The sequence below is a fragment of the Hyperolius riggenbachi genome, chromosome 3 (genome assembly GCF_040937935.1).
Source record: "Hyperolius riggenbachi isolate aHypRig1 chromosome 3, aHypRig1.pri, whole genome shotgun sequence".
Taxonomy (NCBI): domain Eukaryota; kingdom Metazoa; phylum Chordata; class Amphibia; order Anura; family Hyperoliidae; genus Hyperolius; species Hyperolius riggenbachi.
Genome location: NC_090648.1, coordinates 184,691,800 through 184,715,735, shown reverse-complemented (window position 1 = coordinate 184,715,735; position 23,936 = coordinate 184,691,800). Strand labels below are relative to the sequence as shown.

The window sequence follows — 23,936 nt, the reverse complement described above, 5'->3', positions numbered from 1 at the left end:
TGTTTTGTGTGTCTGGGTGCTAACCGGAACAGCGGTTGTTACTGGTAGCCCCTTCTGATCTGATCTGTTTCCCTGGATCGCACTAGCGCGACCTGCGCTAGTGCTGTGGATCCTTCTGTTCTGCTACTCTGTACCTGGATCGCACTAGCATCCTGCGCTAGTGCTGTGGATCCTTCTGTTCTGCTACTCTGTCTTCCTGGATCGCGCTAGCCACTTTCGCTAGTGCTGTGGATCCTATCTCTCGCTTGTCCCTGTTTTCGTGTATCTTTCTTGTCTGCTACGAACGCTTGCTGGAGGCTCGTTGAGGTAACCGTTAAGCAAGCGCTCGCGTCCTCTGTTTCATGTTTGTCTGTCGGTGGTTAGTTAGGCGTGTTTGTCTCTATTGTTCTTATCACGTGGAGACCGCGCATAAACGCGTGCACTGTTGCGAATGAGTGCGGTGTTCGCGTTTAGCTAGCGTTTGTTATTTTCCGTATCTCCTCATTGTATGATTTGCTGTGCCTTTGCTACTCTCGTGCTCTGCCTTGCTGTAACCTTGTGTCACGTCTGGCGATTGCACCTCTCGCGATCGCGTTCCTACTTCATATCTGCTGTGGTGTGTGCACCGTCGCGGGTTGGCGACTAGTTTGGTGCACACACATACAATCTGTCTCTGTGCTCATTCTCAATCGCCTCTCTTGCGATTGCGTTCCGTCCCTTCGTGCAATTCCTGTCTGGCGTGTGTGGTAGGGCAGAAGAGCTGTTCCTCTGCACTCCACAGCTCCCCCTGTCGACAGGAATTTCCCTCTACAGGTGCATTGCACCTTCTGCTGGGTTTCCGCAAATTATATGTTTGTGGAGGATTTCCGCAGTGTCAGCGCACACGTCTTGTGCGCTGATCACGGAGAGAATTCCACAATCGTTACACAGTAAATAAAAGTGCTATTTTTATGTCAAGTGGATTTCTTCAGCTTTTGCTATTTCTGCACTTATATTCCGCAACAGGAATCTATACAAACAAAACTGCAACAGATACGAGACAGAAAATAGTCAGTCAGTGACGGATTCACATATTTTTGGTTAAGGTGCCAAAAATATGCATTTACAAATCCAAGACCAAACGTACACATGTACGGCTTTCAACCAACGATGGCTGTATGAGGATCCACTCAATGAATCCAGAACATCAGCAATGGTGCAATGCTCAGCCCCTGAACAGCAGGCAAGGCGGCTGTACCAATGCATTTACAATATGCAGGGGTTCATTTTTTTTGTGATATTTTTATCAGGGAACAAGCCCATAAAACATCCTTGAAATTTTTTTTTGTTTGTTAAAATACATTTTTAATAAGGGTTAGTAATTTATTTTTAAATTTAAAATCATATCGAGAAAAAAAAAAAGAGTATGCCTGTTGGTATATCCAAGGAATCTGGAGTCCAACAGCAGGGCTCTGCAGTACTGGCCCACATGGTGCATAACATTAAAGGCAATCTATAAAAGTAATTAGACAAAGCATTTGCCTTCCTTTTGCAGAGGACCCTCGTCTAATGTTATGCACAAGTGGCCCATTCCCATCTCTTGCTCAGGAAGGCCCGAGGGTAGTAATGGTGGAATCTGAGATCCTCCATTAACAATAATTAACCAACATGTCTAGATATCCACCCACTCCCAGTTAAATAGGTAGAAGTGGTCGTTTTTCACCCATAACTAAAAACTAAATGTAATTAAAATAAAAGACATATTTTTAAAAATTATTTAACAATTTTTTTTTGCATTCTTATTTTCATCCATATCTTCTGTAAATTTCTGTATTTTAGACATCATCTTTTTCTGTATGCTTCCATCTTTTTCTGGCCTTTTTACCTGTATACTTTTTTCTTCTTGCTGGAGGGGTATTCACCGCAAGATAGCCAGAAGCAGAAAACCCTTAGAGGAGTAATGTAAAAATATACACCAAGGAATGGGGCAGAGCATATTAGTTCTTGTTGGGGTCTTCCTTAAAAAAATAGCCAGGCCACAGAGCATATTCATTTATTTTGAAGGGAAATAGGAGAGGGCGGTGAGTTGCAAGAAGGATGCTATGCCACAATTGGATTACTTTTGGCACTGGTGTTGGTGTCCAGTCTTGAACATTAATGTAGTGATCATAATTACAGATAAACAATAGTGATAGGAATAGTTAAAGAGACTCTGTAACAAAACTTTCAGCCTTATTTCTTCTATCCTATAAGTTCCTATACCTGTTCTAATGTGGTCTGTCTTACTGCAGCCTTTCCTAGTTGCACAGTGGCTGTATTATCTCTGTTATATAATCTAATCTTCTTTCCTCTGACGGCTTTGTCGGGCTCAGGCACTCAGGCGGGAATGTGCTGCTCTGCTTGTGATAGGATAGAAGCTATACACACCCTCACCATGCCCCCTGCAGGCTCTGTGTGAGTCACAGACTGAGCTCCTCTCAGCCTATCACAAGCTGGTTAGCAGCCATGTCTTTTGTTTGTAAACACTGCCTAAAACTGGCAATTACAAGCCAGGATCGCAGCAGGGAGTGGCAGAAACAGCACAGAGTGGCCCAGGAGAACATAATAAATAGAATGGTATGCTTTTTATTGTAAGAATTTTAGAGTACAGATTCTCTTTAACCACTTGATGACCACAGTGGTAAACCTCCCTAAAGACCAGGCTAATTATTGCAAAATTGCACAACACAGCACACGAGTGATTTCCCCCCCCCCTTTCCCCCCACCAACAGAGCTTTCTGTTGGTGGGGTCTGATCATCCCCCAGTTGTTTGTTTGTTTCTTTTTTAATATTTATGTTCGTTTCTTTTTAAATTGTTTTACTATTTATTTAATAATAATTTTTTTTAGAAAACCCCTCCCTCCCCCTAGCCGGCCAATCAGGCGATCGGCTGTCATAGGCTTCAGCCTATGAGAGCCGATCGCTCTCTTGTCCCCCAGGCGGACAGCCATGTCACACGGCTGTCCCCAGTACAGCGCTGCTGCTGATCGCATCGCTGTACTACATGTAAAGAAGGCAGTTTCGCCGTCTAACAGTCTCCCAAGCGCCAATTGACACTCGGAGACTAAAGGCGGGGCGGAGCTCCGCCCCCCGAGCAGGAGATGTGCGCGCAGCTTGCACGTGATCTCCTGCAAAGTGCAGCCCCAGGACCTGACGCCAATTGGCATCAGGCGGTCCTGGGGCTGCCACCGCGGTCACGGCAGTTGGTGTGAGGTGGTCTTAAAATAGCTAAAAATCAGTGGCAGCAGCAGTAGTAGAAGCAGGGAGGTATTTTTGCTCTTTATTGTGTACATATGTTTTGTCACAGAGTATTACATTCATCAGTATGCTGCAGCTAAGCTGTGGAAATGACGTGATGGTGTGAAAAGCACAGCATCAGTTCATGTGGTCCACATTGCCGGTGAATAGTTGGAAGTGTCTGTTGCTCGCCCGCTTCCATATACACTGTTGCAAAGAGGCAAGCATCTCTAGGGCAGCACGGTGCCATAGTGGTTAGCTTGCTTGCCTTGCAGCGCTGGGTCCCCAGTTTAAATCCCAGCCAGGGCTATCTGCACTGAGTTTGTATGTTCTCCCCGTGTCTGCATTGGTTTCCTCCGGGCACTCCGGTTTCCTCATACAGATAAGTTAATTGGTTCCCCCTAAATTGTCCCCAGACTACAATACATACGCTACACGATACATACATACATAGACTTATGACTATTGTCCAAAGGTTCTTAATTTTTTAAGTTATAGGTAACCAATCTGACATGCCTCTTGACCATCATGGACAAGTGTTATCTCTGAGTGCTACCTTGGACGATGCTTTGCTGCCGCGGCCTGAAAAAATAACTGTTGCAATACCTTTATAATACATTGCTAGTTGTGGTGCTTCTTCTCCTTCAAATAAAAAAATAATATTCACCTACCCAATCTTCTGCATTCTTCTGTCCACTTTTTTCTTCTGATTTGTATACTTGTTTCCTATTCTGTTGCTCTGTATACTTCCATCTTTTTCAATACTTCCCTGTGTAAAAACAAATTCAATAAACAAGAAAAGTTTGCATTAATGGTTACTGGCTACTTTTAAAGCCTTTTGTGGAGAGAATTGTGTTTTTGTCACTGTGATGGGAGTAAAAATACTGAGCTATATTTACCTTTGATTTGCATACAGGACATTGCTGTAACACCTGGTTCAGTCTCCAATGGTGAAGGTGTTTTGAGTGATGAAGATCAAATTCCAGAAGAAGAACAAAAGGGTGGATTTGTAAAATTTGGATGGATAAAGGGTGTATTGGTAAGTCTAACCACTAGATAAAATCCTAATATAAAACCAGCACAACAAACTATAGACCAGGCAAAGATTAAAAGGGTTCCCCCAGAAAAAGTCCACATGAGAGGAATGCGAATGTTGGCATTAGTGGGCGATTCAGCACTTGAATTTGATGATGAGGATTCTGATTGGTCCAGTCATATTTTGTTGGTGTGTGTTTAGAGAAAGTGTGTTTCATGTGAACAACTGTTAGACTGCAATTTGACCCATTTCCCTAATGTGTGTAACCTAGTAAAATGGCTTTAATTGAATATGCTGTACATTAAGCTCCTGTGCCTTGCCCAACTACTTACTTTGGATTTATTTGATAATTGTGTATGACAGGTCACCATCTCGTAGTGTGATGGCCAGTGATGTACAGGAAATGTACATTCATGTTTAGTGTTGTGCTATTCATTTTGGCTTCCTGCTCCCTTTGCACCATTGCCAAGCAATTATGTAATCACTAAGAAAGGGAACGGAAATCCAGAGCCTCATTATAGTAAATCATGAACTATCACAGCCAAAGGGTTAGTTTCCAAACTGCATTTGTAAAAATGTATGATAATGGCTCCTCCTTCACTCTCTAACTTCAGGTTTGTATTCTAATACAGAGGATGTGATTGCCAGTGTGGCACCTAAATACATTTTCTGTGTCCCTTCTTCACAGGTCAGATGCATGTTAAACATATGGGGTGTGATGCTTTTTATTCGCCTCTCATGGATTGTAGGTCAAGCTGGAATTGGTAAGCTTTCAATACGTCCTCCTTATTCACAAGTTGACTATTTTAAAGCAAGTTCTGTCAGAGATACTATAAAATAAGCTCAAAGTTAAACATATATAAATGTATATAGTGCTGGTTAATGAAAAAAGTTTAACACAATCCCCATTAGGATGAAGCTTACAGATGGTAAAATGACAGTGCCCTAGTTTAATGTAAATGCAGAAAGCTAGCCTTCTTGCTTGAGCATCTGTAGACTGTCCGTCCATTTCAAGCTCTTCTGCTAAACTAACAGCTGGTCACCAGTTTCCCCTCTACTTGTAGACTTGGGTGGGGCTTGCAGTGGGCTGGTACAGCTGAGATCATGTCTTGTCAAGTCAGCCGCAGCACAATATCTAAATAAGTGCACTAGGCTAGAGGGTTTCCCAAAGAGCTTCTGTGCCTACCAATAGTGGGAGCCGTGCTCTGAAAGGGAGGAGGTGTTGCCTCTCTTTTTTAGGGCTAAGCCCTCATTGTTGACATATTTGGGGATGGTTTAGCATTAAGTGTGGAAGGGAGGGGCACAAACATTTTAGCTGAGCTGAACTTCTTCAACACCCTGGTAAACTGATTAAGTTACAGTTGCTAAATCAAACACTAGTTGGTTAGATAGAACATAGTAGGTTGTGGTATCCGCCATAATACTGTATGTATGGAAGCCAGTAAAAAGGAGGCTGCACACGCCTTGGAAAGAAGGGAGCCACTATAGGACCTCATTTTAAAAGCCACGATAAGTGGGTACCCTGGAGTCACTTGAGGCTTCCTGGTAAGCGTGCCCACTATGTGAAACCACAATTTGCATAGCAGGAAGCTTCGCCACCATCCATTTTATCGGACCACTCCGGGCCCTAAATATCCGCCTAATGTCGCTAATTGCGAGGGGGGGTGATTAAGGTTTAGGCGACACGGGGTGGTTAGTTAAGGGTTGGGCACCACCAGGGGGTGGCTAAGGGTTAGCCATCACCAAGGGGGGTGTGGTTAACGGTTAGTCACCGCTGTGGGGGTAGTTAAGGGTTAGCCACCACCAGGGAGAGGTTAAAGGTTAGGCATAGGTAGAGGTAGAGGGAGGGTTAAGCGTTAGGTATCGGTAGAGGGAGGGTTATGTGTGAGGGTAGGCTTAGGTTAGGTCATAGTAAAATATCAATAAAGATTACCAATATTGCACTATTGGAATTAAGTAGTAGGATATTGGTCATTTTACCGATAGTCTACTAGCGGCAATCCCCTTCCCCCTTTATTACATGTTTGTTTATGCATGGAGACTACCACAGCTTACAAATACTTACCCCTAAAGGTGGCCACATACAATACAATCAAATTGGCCTATACTCATTGTTTTGCCAGCCAGAAACGGCTGTATATGGCATTCTCTTGTAGAGCATTCTCTTATGGGTCCTACACTTATACATGTATGGTTTATACATGATTCAGGTATTTGTATTACAGTAACACATCTACAGGTATGAGGACTTTTATTTGAAATATATCGCTAGTTTTTCTTGGATGCTGATAACTGATCATTTTGCGAAAATGGAGCTAATTTTGTTCCAAAGTAGTTTGGAACTGAAACTCCTAAAAAAGCCACGAAAATTATATTTTAAACTCATTTTGGCAGCCTGCTTTCCTTTCCCTGGAAACAAAAGCCTGCACAGTAGTTTGAAACGGTTAAAAAATCAATATCACTTTCAAAAATTGACAGCAGTTTTTTTTTTTAACAAAAGAACAATGTTATTGAGCAATTGTCATACAGCATTTACAGTGGGCAGACATTTAAAAAATGAAATATACAGTTGCACTACCAGAGCATTATACATAATTAGAACACAAGTATGGTACAGTATATACACATCTGGATCTAAACAGCTTGGCACAAGCAGTAAACAGGGGGAAGCTACTCAAGTTGCAGAGAGTATATCTGTTGAATGATATGATGATAACCAAACTCTGACTAGTAGGTATCAACGCTTGTTAAGGTATTAACTTGTTACCATGCTACTTGTAATTCACCTCTCCCTCCACTTATCCCAAACCAAGTGAACGGTGTTCAGCCTCTCATTGTCCATTTATATAAGCTTTTTCAGAGGAAGGCTTTTGTCTATTCTCTAGCTCCATGCTTCAAAGCTAGGTGCGTTAGGGGAGAGACACTTCTGAGCAATTTCTTGGCATGCAATAAACAGGGTTTCTGATAAAAACTTCTTAACATTAGAGTGCAGATCTTCATTACTAATAAGTAAAGGATGGGATTTAGCGAGGCAGGGGAACCCATCCTGCCAAGAAGGAATGTGATTATTTGTATCCAGTATTATTCAACTACTGGGCAATCCTAGATCAAGTGCAGAAAAGTGGGAGATGAGGCCGAGCACTTAACACAAATCGCTGGCCATTGGGTTATATTAATTTATTTATTTATTTATTGTATTTATAAAGCGCCAACATACTATGTGGCGTTGGCTTCCTGCGCGGGGGAGGGGGGGGGGTACCACATATACTAAAGTTCACTAGCAATTTACAAGTAAATATACCATTATTTTTTAAAGAGAGCCCGAGGTGGGCTCAAAAAAAAAAAGTAGGCTACCTTATCCACAGGGCTGAGTGGATCAGGTAGCTGCAAAAACCACCGCAGGAGGTGGGCAGGAGGCGCGGCCAGGGGAATGCCCCTGGCAGGCGTTTTAAACAGGGAATTTCTCTCCCCTGTTTTTACCTCCAAGTTAGTGACAAACTCGGGGGGCTATAGCGCAGTGGTGGGGGGCAGAGAGTTGGGGTTGGGGGATACAGAGCCATGTCATTAGGCAGAGAACATGCCTCTGTATCCCATCTGCCTCCCGAAGATCCACCTCGGGTTCTCTTTAAAGTACACTGTGAACTACCTCTTTAGTGTAGTGTGTGTGTGTGTGTGTGTGTGTGTGTGTGTGTGTGTGTGTGTGTGTGTGTGTGTGTGTGTGTGTGTGTGTGTGTGTGTGTTTGTGTGTGTGTGTGTGTGGACAGAGAGAGAGAGAGAGAGAGACACTATTTCTTGGTAATGTGTTTTAATCGTGTTTATTGACTGAAACAAAATCAAAGATAACTGAGAATAATGTTGTTTTCAATTTATTCTAATCTATATGACAGTGATCTTAATGACAATAAAATTGATTTCATATAAAATGCCTGCTCATCTCAGCAACAACCTGTTGGGTAGACAGGACAGGCATGAACGTCGCAGTCAGTGAACAGATCAAATCCTTTTCAACCCCAAGTCTGGGGGAGGATAATTTAACCAATACATCCTATAATCCTAATAGCACAATGTGCGCAAATAGTGAGATAAGGACATTTTTACCCGCAGGCTCTTTTTAATTGTGCGCTTATCATTCACTTAATGAGAATAGCTTGTGCCAGAACTGTAAAACAGAACGGGGTCATTTGGGATACACAGAAAGATAGTTTCACACAAAAGACAAATATTACTAATTCCAAAAGTTCTCATTTTCTCTGTCCTGCACTTTAGCATATGCTGTGCCTGACAAATAAGTTCTCAGTGATTTTATGATGCATAGCAAATGAAACCTTATAGCCACAGGGGTACAGCCACGTCTCTGTCCTCTCATAAAAAGGGATCGTTTTGAAACCTGCCAATTCTTTGCTTAGGGCTTTCATGCACAATTAGTTTTCTAAGGGCAGTTTGGTAACTTATTTGGGTCATTAGAAGTGTTGCTTTGCTCCCAGGTGTGAAAGAAGCCAGAAGGATTTTCCTTTTCGAGTTATTTATCTTTGGCGGAGTGATGAAATGGCATTAAGGAGTTCTTTTTATTGAAAAACAGCAGATTTTATGATAAACATCTTAAATCCATCCCACATGGCTGTTTATTCAATATTAACCTTTTCAGTCATTTTGGATTTATATCGCTGTTTTGCTAGTTTCTTTCCTGCTGATATTTTGATGTAATATAGATATATATATATATTTTCCTCTTGGATTGATGTTATCTGTAACCCAAAGGAAGATATAATCCACACCTAAAAATACATTTTTGGCTTATAGTCATTTCACTTTGACTACTTCAGCTCATGGGGACCTGTCTAAGGTTTACTATTTAAGATGTTAATCTCATACTCTTTCCCTCAGGCAAAGCCATAGAAGAAGTCACATAGAGAATTGTGACTGAATAGACTAAATTCATATTTCCACTGCCTAAGCTCACGCCAACTTTCTGTGTTTATTTAAAGCTACTGAAAAACCAAGAGGGTAGCCAAAAGGAAGCTATAAATAGAAAAAATGGAAAAGATAAACTTTTTTTGGGTCCTCCATCAGAATGCATAAAACTTTTGAAGAACTCATACTAGATAGTATTTTAGGCCGCTCGTGGACCCCATCTGGTCCAAGATGAAACATAAATCTTTGCCATGCCAGTTTTGGCCCAGGATTGCCGTGCTACTGCCAGGTTGGCACACCATGTGCATTAGAGTTGATCTAATCTGGTTTCTAAAATGTGTGACAATTGATGGCAAATTGGAGATTGATTAGTAAGGTAGAACAATGGTGGACTTAAGTGAACCAGCAAAACAGGACTAGAAATTTCTAAAAACTGCCCCATATTTGCATTAGCACATGTCCACACAGAGGGTTTTTAAAAAAAAATAAATACAGGTTATCCTGGAAATATAAAATAAATAGTAAAGAGCACATCCATTAAGCAGTATATTCTGATAGGAACAAGGTAAAGTTTGCAAACTTTTACCACCTAATGCAGACCATTAAAAAAATCCAGTCCAGGTTTGCTCAACCATGTATGTTTTTCAGTGTTCTCAACTAAATCCATATCCAATTTATACAAGAAGTCTTGTTATCTAGCTAGAGGGAAAGGGGAAGAATTGTGACTAACTATGGCATCCTTAGGATTATTACTATTTATTGTATTTATAAAGCTTCAACATATTACGCAGCGCTGGACAATAAATAGAGATACATACAATGTAAACATGGAGTGACAGACAGAGGGGTAGCACATGGTTATACAACATAGGCAGAAGAAGAAAGGTGTTGATTTGGCAAGCAGAATGCATGTGTTTGCTCCTGTAGTCTTCATAGGTACTTTGGATAAGAGAAGGTGATGTAAGTTGCAGCAACTGATTCTGTAACGGGACTGTCCTAAATGTTTGAAGCATTTTAATTGCTCTTCTGCAGAGAGCTTACTGTATATGGATGACAGGAGATAATCCAACAGGAGCTCATCACATTCTTAAATTATTTTTGCAGTACAGGTTTTAAAATGAACAAAGATGACTGACCGGCTGCTGTGATCAACACATCTCCATTTCTCTGACAGTTTTTCGAGTCAAATATGATTTTCCATTCCAGTATCTTAATTAAAGTGTAGAAATAGAACAGCTCTATCACAGGTGTAAATGCAGCTTGAAATCATGGTTATCTTATAGTGCTGGACTCAATGTTTACAGTACATTTTTCAAGACAAAAATACAATGTATCAGTATTGATGTTATTCATTTTATTTCAGTTGTGGACAAATTAGTTACAGCTTTGTAGTAGGTTGCAAAAAAATATACCATACTTTTTGAATTTCAAACAATGATAAATTAATCAGGTAACCCTAGACTGGTGATATGGGCAGATTGACAGTACAGATGCATTTCTTTGAAGTAAACCTGTAAGGGAAAAAACTGCGGCCCATAGCTGCAGTGTAATGCGAAGTTACAGTGGTTGCCGGACACAGAATTACATCTCCCTCCAAGTTGCTGCAACTCGGAGGGGGAATAGTATTTAATGCTTCCAGAGAGTTTTGTGCCTGCAGGGAGATGCGTCATTTAGCTCGCCCTGCGCCCAACTCACCAGGGAAGTGCAAAAAGTGCCCCTATAGGGTAATTACTTTGGGAGGTAGAAGCCTCAGTTTTCAACATTACCTTTTACTATTTTAATGCCCCAAGCCACTGCTTCAAGTCCAATGTGCCACAATGCTTCCTAATCCCAATAGCTCTCTCTGCCTATCACCTCTCCTAAATGTAAGGCATACCCCATCAATTACCGGTACCTGTACAGTACTCCCATTTGGGAATTATTATGGTAAAATCTGGTAAAATGACAAGAAACAGCTTGATAAGTCACCAGACTGAATAGCTGATGTATGTGAGGCAAGTCATTAACGCAATCTTTGCGTGGTCTTTCCCACTGATCATCACCTGCTGCATGGGCACTTATTTAAATAAACAACAAAAGTAGAGTTGCAAGTAAATCTGCTCCTTATCAAATACCTGTTCCTTTTAGTGAGATGGTTGAAATAATCACCCTTATAATAATATTGTGGCACAAAGGAGGTGATCAGCAGAGAGCTAATAAAATGGAAGGTCGGGTAGATTAGAAAACTCAACACAAGAAGTTCTGGAGACCTCAAAAGAGAATACAATGTGAATTTTGTGTGGCAGAGCTAACCTTATATGAATCTTTCTCTAATTATTGTCAGTTTATCTAGGGGTTGTTCTTTTTGTTTTCCTGCCTCCATGGAGATTGGAACACTTGGTTGGTGGGGCATGCGCTTGCGGAGTTCAGCTTTTTTGTCTTCTTTGGAATATTTTCTTAATATTTTTTTTGTGCCTTTGTGTTTCTGCTAATTGGATACAACAGACTCTGCTTGCGCCTCCTAGAGTGTGTAACTACTCCCCCAGCAGCTGGTTCCTGGTTATTGTTAAGCTATTTTGTTATTGGAGGTTGGCAAGTCCTCCCTGCCCACTTATGTACAGAACACATGTGATGTCTCATGCCGTAGTTTGCTCAATGGTGATTTTTCGCTGAGTGGCGTCCATGCTTTCTGCCCATTTTGTAACAAAGCATGGGAAGAGGTGTGCACACGTTAGGCTGAGTGGTGCTGATCTCCTTAGAATTGTGAGTTAATATGATCTTTTCTCCGATCTCCCTTCCACCTCATTTGGATTGTATTAGACTTGGGCAGTTGTACTTGTATGGTTTAGGTTTGCTGTCCCCAGTCTACAGGGGAGGGTGAATGTTTTGTGGGAGGTACTTCCATAGGAGGTTGAAATTCCCCAACAGGTCTGTGCATTTAGATGGAAGACTGGGATTGGTTGATCATGCAGCTGAATGTGTCTTGATTTTAATGGCTGACATTGTTCTGGTGTGTGATGTGAATAAGAGCTGAGGCAAGAAACAGTGGGCTATAGCCACTTCATAGCTCAATATGTATTTTGTTTACTGCATGTTTTAGAGCTTGATTACCGATAAAGAAGATATTTTAAGGGAGCTGTGCTGAACATTTGTGGTATTGCTATACTTAGTTCTATTGCTACACGGGTGCAGTTACTTGCACAACTCCTACTTACTTCTACCCAATTTGGCAGTAGACTTAGCAACTGCTATTCAGTATAGGGTTAAAAAAAAGAAAACCCTGAGAATCCCCCATGACTATATGAGCTAGTCTCAAAACCTGTCAGATTCATCAGTTTTTTACTACCTACTTTAAGTGACAGCAACACAGGAAACATGTAATTTGCAGTGTGTTTTACTCTGAGGCAAATGTACATCTCATATTTAAGTGTACACATGTATTTGAAATTGTACAGTTTTCAAGATAGTGGTCCTTTAACAAAGCAAAACCTACAACCTCACTGTAACAGGTTGCACTTCAAGAGAAAAAAACAAAAACCAACAGTTAGAGCCATATTCTATTGCTGAACTCGCCAGCGCTAAGCACTGGCGAGTTCTTAACTTAGGCGATGGGAGCATCACCTAATCTTATTAAACTTTAGACCCCCTAGGCGGAAAAGAACTCGATTGGGCGTTATAATCGCCCAGCGAGTTCTTAACACAGTATACAGTTACCCTTTTCATGTCTCCGGGAAGCGATACTTCCCGGCAGACATGAGCGTTAGCTTAGACCTGCAAAAAGCAGGTCTAAACCAGCTAACACACATCGTCGCCGCAGCATCTGGGGGTCTCCTTTAATAAGGAGACCCCCAGAGCTCTCCGACGGGTCGCCACACACTTTAGAAGCCGCCCACGTAGCTCTGCCAGGCACCCCTGTCATTATACATACCGCCGCCGATCACCCGACGCCCTTCGCCGCAAAATCCATCGCGTAATTACAGTGTATCTAACACTGTAATTACTGTTCGCATAGGAGCGTGGGCAAAGCATCTTTGAATCTTCAGCCTGGGCTCCCCATTGGTCCGCTGTCTGAACCAATAAAATGGCTCAGACAGCGGACCAATGGGGAGCCCCGGCTGCAGATTCAAAGATGCTTTGCCCGGGCTCCTATGCGGACAGTAATTACAGTGTTACATACACTGTAATTACGTAACGGATTTTGCGGCGAGAGGCGTCAGGTGATTGGCGACGGTATGTATGTTTACAGGGGAGCCCTTAGTAAAGGAGACCCCCAGATGCTGCAGCGGAAGATGGCGGCGGATGTTCGGCGTGTTTGTGCATGTGTGGGGAGTGAGGCCATGGTGCTGAAGGACAGCACCACAGCGTAAACCTCACTCCTCATCGCCCGGTAAAAGGGAACATCGCTCAGGCTTTCGCCTGAGTAATGCTCCCTAACGATCGGCCATCGCGCAAAGGATATGGGTAATAGGATTTGCCAGTAATCCTCGCGTGATGGCAAGGTGATAAGTAGCCTGCATCTGCAAGCTACTTATCACCTTGAATAGGGTATGGCTCTTAATCTTCTAACACACCAATAGTTTGCTAGTTGGCTAACTATAGACATGAATATTATACAGGCAACAATATTCAGATCACATCTTGTTAAAGAGACACTGAAGCAAAAAAAAAAATTATGTTATCATGAATTGGTTGTGTAGTACGTGTAATTACTAGAACATTAGTAGCAAAGAAAATATTCTCATTTTTATTTTCAGTTATACAGCTTTTCTTTTATAACATTGCATTATTCTCTAATACTTACAGTTTACACATTTCTCAGCATTCTAAAAGTTTCTGCAGAACAGGCAGTGAACTTTTGACCTGTCCTGAACTGTTTTCTGCAAAAGAAATACACAATACAGCTGAGATAACCTAATCAGAAGTCAGAGCTCTCCACGACTTTCAAAGTCGTAGAACTCAATGGCTATTTGCATAGATAACAACTGGAGTTTCTTAAGGCCCATACACACGTCGGATTTTTGCGAACGACGAGTCGTTTTAACGTCCCGTCGTTCAGTCGTCCGCACGCCAAATCGGGCGTGTGTACAGACTGTCGTTCGGGTGGTAAGACTGCTTTTGAGCGATCCGCCCGACGCATCAACGTTCAAACGACCCGTCGTTCGCAAAAATCCGACGTGTGTATGGGCCTTTACAGAGGAACTTCAGCCTGAACAAATATACTGTCATTAAGTTACATTAGTTATGTTAATTAAAATAGATAGGTAATATAATCTCTTACCCACCCTGTCTTCTGTCTTAAAAGAACAGGCAAAGGTTTGTGATTTCATGGGGGCAGCCATCTTTTTGGTTGAAAGGAGGTGACAGGAAGCATGAGACACAGTTACAACTGTGTCCTGATCTACCCTCCCAGCTGCTAGGCAACAGAACAACAACATCAGAAATCCCATCATGCTTTACACAGCATAAGGGGAAAAATGTGCAGGCAGTTTTCTTTGATGGGGCGGAGCTTAGCTTCTAAGCAGCTAAAAATTAGGCTTGGGTATGAAAAACAAAGTTCTGATGCTGTGAACCTGTTAAAGAAACACCAAGCCTTTTCAGTGCTGCTGAGTAGATTTTTAGTCTGGAGGTTCACTTTAACTCTTCCTGTACTGGAAACAAATATTAGACTTATGTCTCTGCTCCTAATGTTTTATTTCTTAGCTGTACTACACAACCAATTCATTATATCATAATTTTTTTTTTCGCTTCAGTGTCTCTTTAAAGGATGATGATCTTTCCTAATAATGTTTTTTTGTGAGTTTATTGGAGTGGGATGTTTTGAGTAAGGAAAAAGTGAAAAACATGTTGTAATAGTTAATGGACTGTATTCTTCTCTTTCCACTGAGGTCTCGGTGTCATTATCATCGGGTTAGCGGTGACAGTAACTGCTGTAACTGGCCTGTCCACCTCTGCAATTGCCACAAATGGATGTGTCAAAGGAGGTAATAAAATATGAGCCATGTACGCTCTAAAGGTCAATGCCAGTTCAGAATCTCATTATTTTAAGGTAATCACACTCCTGGCTCGCTGGAGGCTTTCTCTTTTAGCATCGAATGGAGGCTAAAACCAAAAAAAAACAGACAAGCAGATTAATTTATTTCAGGATATTAAATACAGACTCAACGATTTCACCTCAGTCAGTACTTAAGCCATTCTTGGTTTCAAGATTTACTCAGTAAGGATGGCTCTGTGTGCTCACAAGAAGCTTCTACCAAGTAGCTCGTCCCTGTATTGCGATTTCTTTTGGACGTTTAGTACTTTTTCAGCAAACTGGTTCCTGCTTTCTACCCTGCAATGACCCAAGTTTATAAGTTTAAATGTAAGATGCAGTACATATATAAAATATTTCATGTTTTCAACACTAACAGGTCTCGGAGTTGTCATAATTGTTCTTGCCACCATGGTAACTTCAATTACGGGGTTATCAACTTCTGCAATAGCAACCAACGGATTTGTCCGTGGAGGTAAAAAGTTCAGACTAAATAATACTCAGAATCTCTGCATGGATAGGTATGAGATTCTTTCTCTTGTGTAATAAGTCTGGAAAGTCACTGAGGTTCTTTCGGGTCTGAAGATAGTGTGTCAAGGTAAATGGAAATGCTGTTGAAACATATTTTTTGAGGGATGAATTCCTAAAACCGGAGAATTCCCTCTTAGTAAGACTGGAAGTCACAGGTGCATTTTCATTATATTAGGTGTGTTATCATTATATGTCCTTTCTGGTATGGACAGGTTAAACAGATTAAGCTCCAACTTCCGTAATCCTGGAGGAACAGACGCTGGAGAGGTTTGAGGACAGTCTATGATCACAAGACAATTTTTTTTAGAACATTTCAGGTGGCATCTTCAGAAGACTGGACGATGGAACCAACTGAATTAAGGATTGCATGAAACATGATCAATTTTTATGTAATACTGTATCAATAAAACAAATATGTCTGTGTTCTGTCATACAAATGAATAAGATGTGGCCAAAGTTCTCTAAAAAGTTTTTAACTTTTATCACAGTAACATTATAATTTACTATATATTTTGGTGCTGATAGGAGACTGCTGATATAAGAATTTATAAAGAAATGGGCAGACTTATCAAAAACCAGTAGAAAGAAAATTGGAGGAAAGCTGGTGCAAAATAAGTACAAATGTGGAGCAGTTGCTCATAAATGACCAATCAGAATGCTCAATCCGGGCATCATCTCTACTCTTGTGCCAATTCTGCACAGGTTTTTAATAAATCTGCAGTGGTGTTTTCTAATACATGAAAACAGGTACAGTATTATTATTATTATAAATACAAAATTTGTATTGTGCGGTTATATTTTTTTATCGTACTCAACAGAGAACATCAAGATTTTCACATTATTAACTGACCGTCATTGGAGATCTTAATCTAATGTCCCTACCACAGTCACAGACCAATTTTTAGAGGAAAGCAAATAAACCTTTACTGTGTGTTTTTGGGACCTACGCTGGAAGTACAAATACATCTTATTCATTTGTATTTAGCATGCAACCAAACTACTCTTTCAGCCTGATGATTTACACAGATACACTGGGGTAGATTTGATACTACTGGTAGATCTTCAGTATCTTGTGGTAATACTAAAAGTAAAACAGTGCATCTTTAATATTATGCAAATACAGTTAGTTTCATGAGCATTGATCAAAATACAGACGTGTAGACATGAGATAGTTTGTCAAAGTTTTATCAAGTTTACCCCACTGATTCTGAGTACAAGCATGAGACCGGCAAGGTAAGGGTGTGTCATGGAGTACATTGCAGTAAAGCTAAGGTTGGTGTGATGGCAAAGCCTGGCTCACAGAAGAACACAATGCTGACTGCTGTTGTTAATGCAGGTAAACTTCAGTGTCTTTGATGTTTTCAGGGCTTGGAGTGGTCGTCATATCTCTTAGTGTGGTGGTGACCACACTGACTGGCCTGTCAATGTCTGCAATATGCACCAATGGTGTTGTCAGAGGAGGTGAGTACTAATATAATGCACATCTCAGTGCTAGTAGAATGGACTATTTCAGAAAAACAGCATGCAGTTGTTGTTAACCTGCTGTTCATTTAGTGATAGCATTCCAGAGAGTGAGTTAATTGAAATTTCTTATTATTGATCAGTTCCTGAATTTCTGTTATTGATGTATTGGACAACCTTGCTATATCCAGACATAAAATTAAAGTGTACCCGAGATGGCATGTGACGTGATGAGATAGACCTGTATATACAGTGACAATAACACAGACACCTATGCTGTGCTCCTTTTCTTGTTTCCCTGCCTGAAAGAGTTAATATCCAGCTATGCATCTTACAGTTTTTCTCCAGTTGGGACCTAGTCGGACTATAGCGTCCCTCACAGATAGCAAATTACAGCTATAGAACACTTTTCTAAGCAGATAACTGGGCTTCTGACTGCAAGGGATAGATACAAAGGGTCAATAGTTCATGTATTTTCCCTTGGGATGCTTTAGACGCTGCAATTGAGCAGAGACAATAAAACATGAAATCTACTTTGTAAATGTTTATACATAAAATAAAACCAAAAGATGTCTAAAAAAGTCATTTTTACGAGTAGGAGAACAGATCCAATTGTTTATCTCATCGGTTTATTTTCACCTCGGGTTTACTTTAAGTTGAAACTGCAACATATGATTATTTTGTTTCATGTAGTAAAAGAAAATCACTAGTCAGAATGCTACACACAAATGCTTAATTCCTCATATTAATTATCAAGTAGTTCAGTGATTTGGGACTACTTTTGACTCATTCAATCAAACATAAACAGGAAGGAATTAGTATTTGAAAACATAATTCAACAACCTCAAGAAACAGGTTGAATGAAAAAAGCAAATAAGAAAAATGTAAAAAAACAAAGCAACCAACAATGTAAACAATACATATATAAATATATGGAAAAGCCAGAAAACGTAAGATAAGATTATAGAGTGCTTGAAATAGGACAAAGAATAGATATATTTAGATGTAAGAATCAAATACGTGTCAGAAATGCCAAAAGAGAAGTAGATTACAAAGAAGTAGCTGCATCAACAAAATAGAAAAAAAAGATATGGCACAAATTTTTCCAGCAAAGAGAAAAAGTCAAATTAATGAAAATATTCCAGTAAGCAAAAAAGCTATGCCAAGTTGTAACAAAAGATGTAACAAAAGCTAACCACCAGAAGAGTCTGCATAAACTATGCAATGTGGTAATAGAATTTAGGATAAATCATTACCACTAAGATGGTGCACTCACAGGCAGTAATGTGCATTATGCTACCCATAAGGTCACCAACTTTAATCTTTTATAGACCGCTCCACACCAATTGGCAAGGATGCGGCGACGGCCCCAAGAACGCCTAACGCCGATCAGCGTGCTATCCTGGGGGCGTGTTTTGCAGGAGATTGCGCGCATTCATGTGTGCGCATTTTAACTTGAATGACAGAGCTCTGCTTCATCATCAGCCTCTCAGCGGTGATCGCTGCTGGGAGACTGTTATAGTACAGTGCTGCGATCTACGGCAGCGCTGTACGGGGGACAGCCGTGTGACATGGCTGACCCCCTGGGATGCACGACAGCAATCAGCTTTCATTGGCTGAAGCCTATGACAGCGTGACAGCAGATTGCTGTCATAGGCTGGCTAGGAAAGGGAGGGAGAGTAGGAGAAAGAAATATATAAATAAATAAGAAAATGTATTATAAAAAAAGCCAAATAAATATTTATATTAAAAGAAACATCCCAGGAACCATTACAGCCCACCAACACAGAGCTCTGTTGTTGGGCAGAAAAGGAGGGGGGGAATCACTTTTGTGCTGAGTTGTACGGCCCTGCAGCGAGCCCTTAAAGCTGCAGTGGCCTAATTAGTCCTATACACTGGCACTACTTTGCACAGTTTTCTGTGTCTGTTTTGGAGGGGGTGGGTTTTATTATTATTATTAGTAGTAGTAAAAAGTAAAAAACGGGCGCATGCCCGTGTCCACAACCTGCATACGCATGCACATCTGCTACCCAACGCACGCGTGCACTTCCACGACTGATGTCCGCAGTCTGCGCGCATGCCACACATCCGCGCCAGGCACAATGGACGCAAGGACACAGGGACACAGGAGGACTCAGGGACAGGGGTTTTATTATATAGGATTTTTGTTTATTGGTACAGTTTATGGAAGAACTTTTATTGGTTGCTTTCTTTTGCTTTAAGACTCTACACGTCTATATTTTTTTCATGCTTTGATTGGTTTTAATTTAGATTTTTTTTTCCTTACACTGCTCTTTACATCTGGGGAGAGCCATTTTTTTTTTGTTTTAGTTTATCATCTTTATCATCTGTGATTTCTATACAGGGAATGCAGAATTATTAGGCAAGTTGTATTTTTGAGGAATAATTTTATTATTGAACAACCATGTTCTCAATGAACCCAAAAAACTCATTAATATCAAAGCTGAATATTTTTGAAAGTAGTTTTTAGTTTGTTTTTAGTTTTAGCTATTTTAGGGGGATATCTGTGTGTGCAGGTGACTATTACTGTGCATAATTATTAGGAAACTTAACAAAAAACAAATATATACCCATTTCAATTATTTATTTTTACCAGTGAAACCAATATAACATCTCAACATTCACAAATATACATTTCTGACATTCAAAAACAAAACAAAAACAAATCAGTGACCAATATAGCCACCTTTCTTTGCAAGGACACTCAAAAGCCTGCCATCCATGGATTCTGTCAGTGTTTTGATCTGTTCACCATCAACATTGCGTGCAGCAGCAACCACAGCCTCCCAGACACTGTTCAGAGAGGTGTACTGTTTTCCCTCCTTGTAAATCTCACATTTTATGATGGAACACAGGTTCTCAATGGGGTTCAGATCAGGTGAACAAGGAGGCCATGTCATTAGTTTTTCTTCTTTTATACCCTTTCTTGCCAGCCACGCTGTGGAGTACTTGGACGTGTGTGATGGAGCATTGTCCTGCATGAAAATCATGTTTTTCTTGAAGGATGCAGACTTCTTCCTGTACCACTGCTTGAAGAAGGTGTCTTCCAGAAACTGGCAGTAGGACTGGGAGTTGAGCTTGACTCCATCCTCAACCCGAAAAGGCCCCACAAGCTCATCTTTGATGATACCAGCCCAAACCAGTACTCCACCTCCACCTTGCTGGCGTCTGAGTCGAACTGGAGCTCTCTGCCCTTTACCAATCCAGCCACGGGCTCATCCATCTGGCCCATCAAGACTCACTCTCATTTCATCAGTCCATAAAACCTTAGAAAAATCAGTCTTGGGATATTTCTTGGCCCAGTCTTGACGTTTCAGCTTGTGTGTCTTGTTGAGTATTGCACACCTTGTGCTTTTGGGCACTCCAGTAATGTTGCAGCTCTGAAATATGGCCAAACTGGTGGCAAGTGGCATCTTGGCAGCTGCACGCTTGACTTTTCTCAGTTCATGGGCAGTTATTTTGCCCCTTGGTTTTTCCACACGCTTCTTGCGACCCTGTTAACTATTTTGGGCTTGATTCACAAAGCGGTGCTAACTGTTAGCACACCTGTGAAAACCCCCTTAGCACGTCTAAACAAGCTTTTCGCGCATAAAACTTTACGCGCCCAAAACTTTATGCACGTAACACTTTACGCGCGTACTGCAGAGTGCAGGGCGCTCTGCGCAAAGTGCCCATTAAAGCCTATGGGACTTGGTGCGCGTAAAACTTTGCGCGCGAAAAGTTAGCGCGCGATCTGATTGAGAAATCCGGTGCTAACCTACTTAGCACCCTGGTTAGCGCGTCTAAAGACTTTAGACGTGCTAAGTAGGTTAGCACCGCTTTGTGAATCAAGCCCTTTGAATGAAACGCTTGATTGTTCGATGATCACGCTTCAGAAGCTTTGCAATTTTAAGAGTGCTGCATCCCTCTGCAAGATATCTCACTATTTCTGACTTTTCTGAGCCTCTCAAGTCCTTCTTTTGACCCATTTTGCCAAAGGAAAGGAAGTTGCCTAATAATTATGCACACCTGATATAAGGTGTTGATGTAATTAGACCACACCCCTTCTCATTACAGAGATGCACATCACCTAATATGCTTAATTGGTAGTAAGCTTTCGAGCCTATACAGATTGGAGTAAGACAACATGCATAAAGAGGATGATGTGGTCAAAATACTCATTTGCCTAATAATTCTGCACTCCCTGTACATTTATATTTATATTCATATATAATTTCTATTTTTTTCCTCTTTTTTTTTCTGGTTGATGACCTATTTCTTGTGCTTGTTATATTATATTTTATAAGATTATTGTCCCACCTCATTACTCTTGCTGTGACAAAGAGGCCCCAGTGGTACCAAAACACTGAATTATTGGATTATTGTTATGAGATTTAAATGTTCATACGGAGTGCTGAATATAGTGACACCATTAACCATGTCTCTGAGCAACTACAATGCTTTGGAAGACATTCTAACAATGGTGTGCAAAACATATTCCTAATATTTTGTTAAATGCACAACACCTATAGGAGCCTCTAGGTAAAACATGTAGCATAAATAAATATAAAATATAATAATGACCTATACAGGATAGAGTGAGTGGTGGAAAGTAATTAAGACTAAAGATAACCTTAAAAACAATACATAATATCTACTGCTGCCAAAAAAAGATGATAAAATACCACAGAGACAGCTAGGGCTAGAAGGTACATGCAGCATTTCAGACAATTCGATTGACCCCCACCGCTTGCACAATCTACGGCAATTAATGGTATGGATCTCAGAGATAAAAACATGCAAGGATGCTGGCAGCCGTCCATCTGAATCGGCCCTTAAGCTATTGATCCTTTTTTTTTGTGAGAGTGTTATTGGTAGTCTGTTGGAACAGTGAGGGAGCTTTAGGACTAATAAGGGTGAAGGTGAACACAAAGTAGAGAACCAATATGGTGAAGTGCATAAGAGTATGCCCAGTTTTAAGAAGAGGTAAATGGATACATTAACGTGGTTCTGGGTGCTGAGAAGTATAGAAAACCACTGTATGTGTACCTTAGACGATGGCTACAGGCAGAGTGCACTGCTGGTAGGATACAACACTCATGAGAGGGAAAGATATGACTAAAGTCCATATATGTTATTTATTTATTTTTATTTGGGGTGAGGTAGGGTCACCTAGCTGGACAGGAGCCGTAACCAGTTTGCTCCTCCAGTTGTTGGGGGTGCTACCCCTACCCAACACATTAAAGACCAATAGGGAGGCTTGGAAGGTTGAAGAGGTCAAGGTCAGCTTTAACAGGAAAGGTCAACATTTAGCACCTAATATAGTTTACCGCAGTTAACCTCTAGTTTTGTATTTTATCATAAGAAGTTGGCTTGCACAGGTTTGTGGCATGTGTTCTTACATGTCAGATCCTGAAGTTCAGCTATATATAGTTATTATATCACTTGGCCAATAACAGCTTAATCTGAATGCTGAAGGACAAATTAAGCACTTATTCTTAGCTACTGTTTCTACCAACCCTGTCTTAGTACAACTTGTGGCAGAAGGTAAGTAAAATGAGAAGGTAAGTAAAATGAGAAGGTAAGTGTGAGTGAGTCAGTAACCCAAATCATGTAATTGGGAATGTTAGGTCATGAAATTGCTCAACAACACACCTGACCTAGATAAAGAATACAGAAACACTTTCTTATTATTGTTACTGTTTAGTCATCGATTTTAGACAGTTAAACTAGGTAAGTTGTATCCCTGACTCAACTAGACAATTTGATTAGTTCCAGTCAAGGTAAGTGGGCTTCCTCTAGGTTTTCGAAGCATTCAAAATTAATTTTCTTCCTCATATCTCAGAATAACTGCATGCCTAACAGCCCAAGGAGCATAATTATGATGGATTTGCTTTCAGTTTCTATCAGTTTTATTTAGTTCTCCAGTTTTCCCTCAAACTTTCCTGTTCAGGAATTGTGAGCAATTTGCCTTAGTTTTCTCTCTCATCTTTTTGCCACGCCTGAGTCCTTACAACTCCTGGCATGTGTTATTTATTAAATGTTTTGACCTTGTTGTATGAGGAAAATGTCTTTGTATCACAATCCTGTTGCTGGTATATACTGTGTGAGCTCAAATTTGATTGTACCCCTCCTATTGCTCTGTACAAGCACATGGAGGGGTGAAAAGGCTCTTTTCCTCAACAACAAGACAAAGACTGCAATAGAGGGAGATTTCATAGCCCCCCTTTCAAGGTACACCTACCTCAAAGTTGAAGGGCATACAGTGTGATTTGGTACTGGGAGGGAGGCTGAATGCACACTGCCCTCTTTGCCCAAGCCTGTATATATGGTTATTTTTTAAAATAAAATGTGCCCTCAACATCTTTAGGGGTTTCCCATGCCATTTTTGTGAAAATACTTTGCTGAGCTACCCTTTACTGGATTATAACTTAATGATACACATGCTTCCCCAATCATTTTTACCACCTGTGTGTGTAATTAAATGAACTGCAGACAAATGCAGAAAACCTGAAAAGCAGTGAAAAAGGGAAAACTGGAGAATTGTTCTATTTTGATGAAGTGTCCTCTAAATCTAATTGCTTTTAATTAATATAAGAAATAGGTCTCTCCAGCTCTTAGTTTCCATGAACAGACCTATCTGTTTCTCTCTATGTAAAGTTGTTACCATTTACTTTTGAGAAAACTTCCATGACTTAATGCTTAACAGAATCAATAAAAGGAGACAATAACTTGCTACTTGCCTACAAGAATCAC

The 23,936-nt window shown here is 40.7% G+C and overlaps 1 protein-coding gene across 1 annotated transcript in view; it reads left to right on the top strand.

Annotated features, from left to right (window-relative positions):
- SLC12A1 (solute carrier family 12 member 1) overlaps window positions 1–23,936 on the top strand; it is a 175,290-nt gene that overhangs the window by 16,173 nt on the left and 135,181 nt on the right. The window contains exons 2-4 of the mRNA XM_068272513.1: window positions 4,151–4,273; window positions 4,959–5,034; window positions 17,085–17,180. Of these exons, the coding sequence (XP_068128614.1) occupies window positions 4,151–4,273; window positions 4,959–5,034; window positions 17,085–17,180 (295 nt within the window). The remainder of the gene's footprint in view (window positions 1–4,150; window positions 4,274–4,958; window positions 5,035–17,084; window positions 17,181–23,936) is intronic.